The sequence below is a fragment of the Electrona antarctica genome, assembly GCF_951216825.1.
Source record: "Electrona antarctica genome assembly, chromosome: 17".
In the NCBI taxonomy this organism is placed as follows: domain Eukaryota; kingdom Metazoa; phylum Chordata; class Actinopteri; order Myctophiformes; family Myctophidae; genus Electrona; species Electrona antarctica.
Window position 1 is genome coordinate 1,429,128 of NC_136798.1, and position 11,906 is coordinate 1,441,033.

Sequence of the window (11,906 nt, forward strand, 5' to 3'; positions counted from 1 at the left end):
GGGACCCCCGCCCCGCCCCCTCCCGACCCCCAATATAAATTGACTGCTACAATAACCTTAAACCATTTTGGGCGGGAACCCCTTTTGGTGTTTTAAGCATTGTTATAATTTAGCTATTGAAAAATAGCAGATCTACAAGCTCATAGAGCGCCACCGAGTGGCGCGCTACGAGCTTGTAGGTCTGATATTTTTGAAAAATCGTGAAAATAAATTTAAAAAAAATATATATATATATATTTTTTTGAAAATAATTTGGCGACCCCCTAAAATAATTTGGCGACCCCCCGAGGGGTCGCGACCCACGGGTTGAGAACTAGTGTACTGTACACCCAAATTCCCTGGAGACTGTCCTTAATTGGCTGACTGACAGATGTTTGCTTTCTATGAAACCACTGTCTCAGTTGTGTCTGGACCAGGGACGTGCACACATAGACATCAAAGGGGGCTTCAGCCCCTGCCCTTTTACCCGTCTATAAAACAACTGCCCTCTCCAGACCACGAATGCAGCATGTACTATGGTGGAAGAAATACAAATGCCACTCCTTTCCTTTCTTTCCATGCCATGCCGGAAGGCAGCATTCAGGAACTTGAACACAGTATTTTGCGTTGAAAAAATGTGTTTAGAAATCCATGTCGTTACACACCGTATCTCCACTAGCTAAAGAGTGCTGGTTTGCGCCCCGAAAATAGCTGATCGCTGCGACGCGTTGTGAGCTTGTAGATCTGCTATTTTTGACCAAAAGTGCACTCTTAACGGGATTTCAGCCCCTGCCACTCTAACACACTCTGGCACAGAGCTACTGTATGTGTGCTGCTGTCTCAGTTGTGTCTGGACTCTGGCACAGAACTATGTGCTGCTGCTATGTCTCAGTTGTAGCCTGGCTAATAAGCCAGACCGAATCAGCCGTTTTGAGTCTGGCTTATTAGCCAGGCTATCTCAGTTGTGTCTGGCACAGAGCTACTGTATGTGTGCTGCTGCTGTCTCAGTTGTGTCTGGCACAGAGCTATGTGCTGACGGAAGAATAATGTCAAGCTTTTAGGATTATCCAAAGTGCCTTGGACTCTGCATGGCAGGGGCGTCCTTCTCCCTGAGCCAAGCTTGCACCTAACCGCATACCTGAATGGGACCGGATGTTACGATCCGTTTAAACCAGGGGCGCCCAAAAGGTAGATGCTTTCAGTTTGTAGGATACCAACAGTGTGTATAGGCTACAGTTTGTAGGATACCAACAGTGTGTATAGGCTACAGTGTTTAGTTTGTAGGATACCAACAGTGTGTATAGGCTACAGTGTGTAGGATACCAACAGTGTGTATAGGCTACAGTGTGTATAGGCTACAGTGTTTCAGTTTGTAGGATACCAACAGTGTATATAGGCTACAGTGTTTAGTGTTCAGTTTGTAGGATACCAACAGTGTATATAGGCTACAGTGTTTAGTGTTTAGTTTGTAGGATACCAACAGTGTGTATAGGCTACAGTGTGGAAAGTTATCATTTAAAAGAAAATGCATTTATATTAGATCAAATGAAGTATATAACAATATTATTTTCTGTGCCAAATAAGTGAATAACTACTATTACTTTCAGAAAACAACCTATAATGAAGCACAAAAGGAGGAGATTTTATGGAATAATGCCACAATTTGTTTTTATTTTAGCAGCCAAAATGTCACAAATAAACACAAGCAACACGAGAAGCTGCAGCGCCCTCTACCAGTACACAGTATGATAGACAATCTGCATTTTCATAATTGGTGTGCTTGAGTTGATTGTAAGCTTCATAGTTACTACTGTAATAAAGTGTAATAGTAACATGTTATTATAATATTACCTTGTTATTCATTAAAGTAAAATGATTACAGAACTAGAGCGGTGCCCGTTGGGCACTGGCCTACTTGGAACGATGCAAGTTGGAAATGAATGCCCCACCCAGATATTATGTATGTGTCCCTTTTATGCCCCATATATGGAGTTCTTTGTCAGGCATGCCCAAATATGGAGTCTATGCAGACGTCGGAATGATGTCAGAACAGGCCAGCTCCATATATATGGACACTGTCCAGAGCCCGGGTAGATCAGGCCTTTTGTAGCGGTTCTGGACAACCGTGGGTCCGACCGACTCGACACCGGGCTCTGCACACCCTGTGTGGTGGTGTGGAACGCGTGTGTCGGATTTGAAGTCGGTGGGGCGAACGGTTCTCGAGTTACGTGGATTATAGACATACGTACAGATGTACAGAGACTTGCATTTATAGTTAAGATATCAATCTTATATTATTTAATAACATATTATTAACAATAATATGTTATTTTAGAACATACCATACATACACATTAAGAACATATCACTGTCCCGTAAGAACACGATTATTCTTCCAAGGACACAGGATTTTAAACTTAATTGAACAGAAAGTAGTCGTTAAGCCATCCAAGTAAATAAACAAAAATAGAATAGACATTTAGGGACTATATTTCTTTACAGTGAATTTTACCAGGGAGATGTTAAGACTTTGAACAGAACCACCAGGGAGATGTTAAGACTTTGAACAGAACCACCAGGGAGATGTTAAGACTTTGAACAGAACCACCAGGGAGATGTTAAGACTTTGAACAGAACCACCAGGGAGATGTTAAGACTTTGAACAGAACCACCAGGGAGATGTTAAGACTCTGAACAGAACCACCAGGGAGATGTTAAGACTCTGAACAGAACCACCAGGGAGATGTTAAGACTTTGAACAGAACCACCAGGGAGATGTTAAGACTCTGAACAGAACCACCAGGGAGATGTTAAGACTTTGAACAGAACCACCAGGGAGATGTTAAGACTTTGAACAGAACCACCAGGGAGATGTTAAGACTTTGAACACAACCACCAGGGAGATGTTAAGACTTTGAACAGAACCACCAGGGAGCCACGGTGATGACTTTCCCTTTCAGTATGAAGATTTCCACTCATTTTTAAATATTTAAAAGGGAAGTATACGCTGCTAAAGCCATAAATATTCAGAAGTACAATCAACATCAACATCTGAGGAGAAGGAAATGGGCCCGAGGCATTTTGATCTTAACATAGAGCTATAAAAACAGACTTAAGAGCCTTTCAAACGGGAAGCGAGGATCGCAGGCGTTGTTGCCTGGATCAACGACAGGTCTCCTCCAGGTCTGCTCAAGAGGGGCGCGACAACGCAAGCGTAAACAAAAAGCTAAACAGTATCCAGGTCTGGTGAGTCAAATTCACGGGACCGCGCTCACGTAAATACGCTTGCGTTGTCGCACCGCGACAGCTCCCCAGTGCTCTGCTCAAAAAACGCAGGTCTCATTGAAAATGAACTATAGGCGCGTTATATCGCTTCACGTTTGAAAGGCCCTTTAGATTGAGCACTGTGAGGCATATAAAAAAAACAAATTCAGAGAGTCATTTTTTTAGAGCGCCACCCTGTCGTCAAACTCGCAGACGTAGTTCATGGTCCGGTCACAGTAGTGGTCCCACCAGTCGCCGTCGTCCGACGACATCGCCACGCAGTTCTCGCGCTTCCCGCCGTCCGGCTGGCTGGACAGGAAGTGCTTGCGCCACTGGAAGTAGGAGACGCGCGTGCCGTCATCGAAGAGGTACAGGCCCTCGGAGCGCAGGTCGTTGACGCCCAGCCACACGGGCCAGTTCCCCGGGTGGAAGAAGGACTTGACGTAGTCGGCCAGCGCCTCCTGCTCCCGGCGGTCGCGGGGCATGGCCATGCGGCCGCCGCGCTCCAGGCACTTCCGGGACGCTCCCGCGTAGTCCTTGTAGGCGCGGTAAACCAGGTAGCATTTGTAGCCGACCCTGTGGCCCTTCTGGCAACCTGGAGGAGGAGGGGAAGAAGAAAGATGAGGAGAAATGTTATATTAAATACGATTAGACCTGAGGCCGATTAAAAAGAAAAAAATCAGAACAGTCAGTCTGAAGTGAGTGGTGCAACAGCACCCCCTGTTGGTACTCTAAACATAGGGACAGAGGGACAGACATAGGTTAGGACATTGCTGATCCTTGGAGTGGTTGCACCACTCAAAAAGGCTTCTAAATCCTCACAGTTTTCTGAAAACCCTATGTTTCTATGTCAGTGGTGCTCAACCTTTTTCATGTCAAGGACCCCCATAATTATCTGTATTTGGCCGCCGACCCCCAACTGAAAATATCTTGTTCCAGGGACTCCCCCATAAGCAAAGATTTGAGTTCAAAACGTTCGCTCTGATTTGCGCCACATTTTAACGTTTTTCCAAAAATAGCAGATCTACAAGCTCATAGCGCGGCACTCGGTGCCGCGCTATGAGCTTGTAGATCTGCTATTTTTCAATAGCTAAAGTATAACATAATGCTTAAAACACCAAAAGGGGTTCCCGCCCCGAAATGGGTTAATACGTTTCTTAGTTTTTACACTGGCACCTTACTGCTTCGGACATTTATTTTTAATATAACTGAATCCTTACAAGGAAACATACAGTACTGTATGAGGAAAATAATCCTCAAAATACAATTCCACACTATAAAAGGCAACCTGGATAATACAGGGAAATGAACAGTCGACGACACTAGTTCTGTTCAGGTACCTTCCAGTCTCCCGAGTTCCTTGCGATTATCCCTGCTGTACTGTTCCACGTCATGGATGTTGTCCTCCAACTCCCCCACTTTAGCTGGACATGCAGTGACAGGGAGTGACAGAAAGAGAGAAGGATGAGGATTTCATCAGGAATTTTCCTGAATGTCCCTAGCAATCTAGAGGTGTTCATAATTGAGTCATGTTTCTTACAGACAGACGGACAGACAGGGGGACAGACAGACAGGGGGACAGACAGACAGGGGGACAGACAGGGGGACGGACAGACAGGGGGACGGACAGACAGACAGGGGGACAGACAGACAGGGGGACGGACAGGGGGACAGACAGGGGGACGGACAGACAGGGGGACAGACAGACAGGGGGACGGACAGACAGGGGGACGGACAGACAGGGGGATGGACAGACAGGGGGGCAGACAGACAGGGGGGCAGACAGACAGGGGGGCAGGGGGGCAGACAGGCAGGGGGACAGACAGACAGGGGGACAGACAGGGGGACAGACAGGGGGACAGACAGACAGGGGGACAGACAGAGGGACAGACAGACAGGGGGACAGACAGGGGGACAGACAGACAGGGGGACAGACAGGGGGACGGACGGACAGACAGGGGGACAGACAGGGGGACAGACAGACGGGGACAGACAGACAGACAGACAGGGGGACAGACAGAGGGACAGACAGGGGGACAGGGGGACAGACAGACAGGGGGACAGACAGATAGCCCCTTAGATAGCACATTATGTAGACTTAGATAGTATTTTAAACAGACTTATAGCTTGTTACGTAGACAGCTCTAGAATTGCACTTTATGTAGTCATAGCTCTTTATAGTGCACATGTATAATATATTATATAGTATAGTATGTATAGTTAACATAGATACTCCACTGTTACGTTCTTAGTTTACGCATTTGGTCCATTTTTAATGATCTTTGCCATGACATAAAATAAAGGCTTTTTCACTTGACTGGAACAGAGTGCCTTGGACCCCTTTTTTATCTAGACAGACAGCTTACTTGTTCATTCTGTACTCAAACACATTACAATAGTGTTAAGCTATTCACCGTTCAACTAATAACACTGATGACTATGAGGGATAGTAGCACATCTTTAAATTCTACAGGAGATGCATCATGTGTAGTTCCTTGGGTGGCTGATTGACTGAAAGTGGTGTCTGAATGTGAGTGGCTAACTACTAGGTGGACCCTGCTGTTGATTGGCTCTTGTGTACAGGATGTGGACTATAAAAACATGGCCGTCACTCACTGGTCATCAGAAGTATACTGTACTCTAGTTTAGTGGTGTCTGTTCGTTCAGATACGACACCAGTCTCCAAACACACCAGCACTTTGTTTCTGTGTTTGTTAGTTACAGTATGTGTGGATTTTTTGCCATATGGTGTTCCGTTTACATTACAGCCTATAGGAGTTTATAGGACTTAAAGGGATAGTTCAGATTTTTTGAACTTAAGTTGTATGAAATACTTGCCATTAATATAGTGGTTGCAACTGTATTAATTGATTGCCCGAGTCCTGTGGTGGGAGTGCTGCTCTGGTTTTGGTGAAATATCAAGTAGTTCCGGTCATTTTGTGGGGGGCACTGGGGGCCACGCAGTAAAAGTAAATTAATCCACAAAACTAACGTAATTTGTATTGTTGACCTATTTCTAAAATATTAGTGCAACTTCCGTTTTTTACCCCTCTATCACACAGAACTATGTTTTTTGTGTCCATATCACTACGCCCAAAAAATAGTTCCATGTGATAGAGGGGTCAAAGTTGAAAGAAAGTCGCGCTAATATTTTAGAAATAGGTCAACAATACAAATTACGTTCGTTTTGTGGATTCATTTACTTTTACTGCGTGGCCCCAGTCACAGTGCCCCCCACAAAATGACCGGAACTACTTAATATTGACCAAAACCAGAGCAGAACTCCCACCATGGGACTCGGGCAATCAATTAATACAGTTGCAACCACTATATTAATGGCAAGTATTTCATACAACTTAAGTTAAAAAAATCTGAACTATCCCTTTAAATTTGTCCGGCCGTCCGGGCACCTAGGCTAGGCTGCTAATCTGGTAGTAGTCGAAGGATTACGCCTGGTGCACAACTTTTTTAAAGTGCTAAAGGAACGCCCATGACAGACATAAGAAGTGACCAACCACAGACTCCCATTACAGCCCATGCAGCCAATCAGAGGCTTGTCTGAGATTTTCTCTCCCTCCCGTTGCTGGAGTTGATGACGTAGGAAGGATGGGTCATGAGACTGTTCTGACATGACCAATATCTGACCTGTTGGAGGAAGAACTAGCAACACAAATATTCCTGGCTAAAGGAAACATGAATTATTAGCTTTAGGGTAAAAAAAAGAAGGGATCATCTCACTGTCCATCCGGGTGACGCGGTCCAGCAACTGGCTGACTTTAACATCCAAGGTGTAGTGACCAACATTCAGTTTGTGGATGGCTTGGTCCATGCTGGCTAGTCTGGACACTATGGAGAGAGAGAGAGAGAGAGAGAGAGAGAGAGAGAGAGAGAGAGAGAGAGAGAGAGAGAGAGAGAGAGAGAGAGAGAGAGAGAGAGAGAGAGAGAGAGAGAGAGAGAGAGAGAGAGAGAGAGAGAGAGAGAGAGAGAGAGAGAGAGAGAGAACATGAGTGAAGTAGACAGAGTCGTGCAGTGTTTATCAAAGTGTGGTCCCGCTGGGACCCTCGGGTGATATGAGGGGGTTCCAGGGCGTACCCCAAAAATGTGTTAAAATGGAATCAAAGTCATAGTTTACCGATCAATAGAGCGTCGCAGTCCCGCCCCCTTGAGACCCGGAAAATACTTCCCCCTTCATTTTCCTCATAGACTTTTCAAAAAGTATTTATTTAAAGACGTTTACGCCGCGGACAAAGCCAACTCTTGTCGTGACAAATCATGACAATAAACACAATGTTTTGGGCTGAACAAATAATTAGAAAGAAGAAAAAAACGGCAGGTTACAACACTTTTTTTGTTGTTTTTCTTCTTTGTAATTATTTGTTTGATCCAAAATATTGTGTTTGTTGTCTCGACTCGAGTTGGCTTCGTACGGCGCTTAAAAGGTCTTTAAATAAATACTTTTTGAAATGTCTATGGGGAAAATGCATTGGGAATTATTTCCTGGGCCTGGCGTCGTCATGAAAGGGGGCGGGACTGCGAAGCTCTATAAGCACACACTATTAAAAAAAAAAAGTTTAAAAACCACCGTTGTTGTGGGTAATAAGTGGGACAGTTGTACTTACAGATGTAGTTGTATGTATTCTCAAAGTCTGACACAGGACTGGTGGGTTCAGGTTCAGGCTCTGCAAGGTCATCTGGAACGTCTCCTCTGGCCTTCTTTATCCCCGCCATAGATGCCTATAGCACACGCACACACGCACAAGCACGCACGCACAAGGACGCACACACATTTAAAAATCAAACCTGTCTGAACTGAGTGGTGCTGTAGCCTACTGTACTGTACTCGTGCTGTAGTATCTAAAAACATCACCACCACCACTGTATCATCTTTACCATGGCAACAAAACTGATGCCTACTAGCGATGAGAGGTTTGCCTAAAGGGCCTTTCAAACGTGAAGCGATATAACGTGCCTATAGTTCATTTTCAATGAGACCTGTGTTTTTGTGTGCGGAGCAGTCACGGTGCGACAACGCAAGCGTATTTACGTGAGCGCGGTCCCGTGAAATTGTTGCGCGGGTGCTCGTTTCGTGCACACGGCCCCCGCGACTCACCAGACCTGGATTCTGTTTAGCTTTTTTTTTTACGCTTGCGTTGTCGCGCCCCTCTTGAGAAGAATACCTGTAGCAGACCTCTCGTTGGTCCAGGCAACAACGTGTGCGTTCCTCGCTTCCCGTTTGAAAGGCCCTTAATAGCGGTGAGAGGTTTGGGTATAGGACTAGGAACATGTAGATATACTTTATTTATAGCCTAAGGTAAATATGGTTGTCATGCAGCAACACATGGGAGAGAAAACAATCACGATGATTGAGAACACACGAATAACCTAAACCTACGTAGTTACAAATTACACATGTGACTAAAAAGCCTCAACAAAAAGATCAACAAAATCTGCCAAAACCTACATTAAAATTCAAATCTGCTCAACTACATTAAAGTAACACATCTCACAAAACATTTTTAGGGAGTCAAAGCTTCTCAAAAGAAAGAAAAAACCCCACATCTAACATTAAATCATCTCACCATCCATTTTAGAGAACCAACTCTCCACCACATTATAGTAACAGATGGCAGCTGGTCGGAACGAAAGATTAAAGATGGGTTTATTTGTCTCATTCACTCACTCATAGTAGTTGTACAGTGAAATATTAGTGTGGCATCATGTTCTGCAGTACAGCAAGATAATTATGATAACACTGGATATAGAAGGCTGAGAATCGTGCAGGTTTATAGACACAGATAGGCAAGGGGTGAAACATACTTGAGGCGTTTCACAGTGTGAGACACAGTTGTGAAACAACTGTGAAACAGAGCGTAAATTGAAACCAAATGGACCCTCTGTAGCCTATTCAATTCTACAAGGGTCCATTTGGTAGAGCCATCTTTTTTCTCCCACCAGAAATATAGACAGATATCCAGTGTGTTATCATGTCATGGGGTCCAGATTACAGCGTAAAAAGTATAATTTTCAATAGCTTATACTTAAGCTATTGAAAATTAGCCGAGCTGGTAGATCTGATATTTTTGAAAAACAAAAATTTGTGCAAATCTTTGAAATTTATATATATTCTTTTTAAGCGTTGAAGAGGACATTTGTAACTCATATCTTTGCTTCTGGAGGTCCCTGGAACAAAATATTTTGAGATGGGAGGTTGGTGGTCATAAACACATAATTGTGAGGGTCCTTGACATGAAAAGCTTTTGAACACCACTGATATACAAACATAGGTTTTTCATAAAACTGTTGGGATTTTGAAAACGTTTGTAGAATCGGCCGCATGTCTTAATGTGTTAAGCTACTGTATTTCATTTTTACGGTTGAGTTTTCCTTCAAATCTGACACATTGACACATACAGTGCTGAGAACAGTGAGTCTTTCCAGATGCAGGAGGACTCACTCAGAACTGCAGCAAATGCTGCTTGGATGGATTTTTACATTCATAGCATAACAGGGACATTTGTCAAGAGATACTGAATCAGTAGGCACGCACGCACGCACGCACGCACGCACGCACGCACACACACACACAAACAGGATGTGCAAACAATTTGAAAGCATGACGAAAGTAACAGAAATGATGGATGTGTGCTATTGTAATCATTATCACATCGACACTTACATCTTCATCTGTGCCAAGCAAGATGCAATTGAGATAAAAAAACAATGACAATATATTATTGGAGGGAAAAAGAGAAAGCACATGTTTATTTATTGAAAATATATACTTCACTTAGGCCTATACAATGAGTGAAGTATTTTGTAATGTGTAATTTTCTGTAACCTAAGTCTTACAAAGTAGTAGTTGACTGCGTAGTATGCAGCTATATCTATAACTTGTAGGCCTACACTTCCACATGCATTGCACACAAACACTCACACACACAGAGACACACGTATACAGTCCTCACCTGTGTCGGCGTGGCTGTGTTGGTCCCTGTGGGGACGCAGAGAACCAGAGAACACAGGCACAAAGTAGAAATGAGACTGACGGCTGTTTCCATTTTCTCCCAAATAGCAGTTGCCTCTTAATTCTGTGTCTGTTCTCTCTCTCTCCCTCTCTCTCTCTCCCTCTCTCCCTCTCTCTCTCTCGTCTCTCTCTCTCCCTCCCTCTCTCCCTCTCTCTCTCTGTGTGTGTGTTTTTCCGTCCCTCTCCTGTCCTGTCCTCCTCTCCTTACCCCCTCCGGCCTCCACTCTTTTCCCCTTTCCTTTCACACACCACCGGTACGTCTCTCTCTCTCTCTCATTCACTTGCAGAGGTTGGTTTGCAATCCAGAGAGAGACTAGAGCACAGTCTGAGTCAGAAACACAGAAAGGAGAGAGAAGCAGGATGTCGCATCATCTACCACGTTAGACATAAATGGGAGCTGTGCACTGCAGTGCAACACCCCCCTCCTGCCACCCACTCACCCACCCATGCATCCTCAAAAAAAAAGAGGGAAAAGAAAATACTTGAAAACAGTTTGAAAAAAAGCACATCCCTGAATCTTTGGCACAGTGTTTCTTTATTCACTACATTCTCAGCTTCTCTCTCTCTCTCTCTCTCTCTCTCTCTCTCTCTCTGCCCCCCCCCCCCCCCCCCCGCCCCCCCAGAAGCCAACAACAGGAAAGCATGTTGTTTTTCTTCTAATGACCTCCTACTTCCACTCTTTGTGTTAACACCAGGGTGCCAGCCTATATGGTGGCAGCCAGCAGGCATGCAGAGCATGTCTGTCTCTCTCTCTCTCTCTCTCTCTCTCTCTCTCTCTCTCTCTCTCTCTCGCTCTCGCTCTCTCTCTCTCTCTCTCTCACTCACTCACACTTCACACATAACCCGGCCATATTAGACTTGTCATGCCAGGCTTTGCCTTTTCCTGTGGGAATACATTTATAAATCACTGTAAATGAAGGCATGGTCTGTGGTGTGTACAGGCGGGCGGGGGTCTTTGGGGGCACAGCTAGAGAGAGAGTGTGTGTGTGTGTGTGTGTGTGTGTGTGTGTGTGTGTGTGTGTGTGTGTGTGTGTGTGTGTGTGTGTGTGTGTGTGTGTGTGTGTGTGTGTGTGTGTGTGTGTGTGTGTGTGTGTGTGTGTGTGTGTGTGTGTGTGTGTGTGTGTGTGTGTGTGTGTGTGTGTGTGTGTGTGTGTGTGATCATCTGCTAACAGGAGGCAGCCAGGACAGGAGGTATGCCAGTTAAAACCGCCGCAAGAATCCAGAGTTTTCCAGAGCTATAGCACTGCACACGCACACACCTTAAGGGACCTTAAGATGTGGACAGAGTTTAGCGAGAACTGGGTGGGGCCAGCAGGGAACGAAGGGTGCCAGACTACATTTTTAGTCCCATCTGTGGAATACAGAGTTCCAACACTTTTCCATTTTTAAAATACCAAACCTTTTTCCACACTCTAATTTATTAATGGGAGAGGGGATTTTGTATTAATCTTTACTAAGATGTGTGATGATGGTAGCAGACAACATAATGTCACTCTGGCTTAAGACTGTTCCTCGCAGGTTTGCATATTGGGACTGAGCTAAAACCTTTCATGTTGTTGGGTTATTTAGTTTCCTGTTATTCCCCTCAGGGACGTAATTTATTTTGGATTGTAAGTGTAGTGATAAGTCACCTGTTAGT

General features: G+C 44.7%; 1 protein-coding gene across 1 annotated transcript; it reads right to left on the reverse strand.

The window, feature by feature from the left end:
- Positions 1 to 3,425: 3,425 nt before the first annotated feature.
- clec11a (C-type lectin domain containing 11A) lies at positions 3,426 to 10,369 on the reverse strand (the record flags this gene model as incomplete). The annotated part of the gene is made up of 5 exons (XM_079526066.1): positions 10,209 to 10,369; positions 7,863 to 7,977; positions 6,982 to 7,089; positions 4,584 to 4,667; positions 3,426 to 3,838 (listed from the first exon to the last, which is right to left on the reverse strand). Exons 1-5 carry the CDS (start codon positions 10,299 to 10,301, stop codon positions 3,426 to 3,428), a joined length of 813 nt encoding a protein of 270 aa, XP_079382192.1. The 5' UTR covers positions 10,302 to 10,369.
- Between the last annotated feature and the right edge of the window lie 1,537 nt (positions 10,370 to 11,906).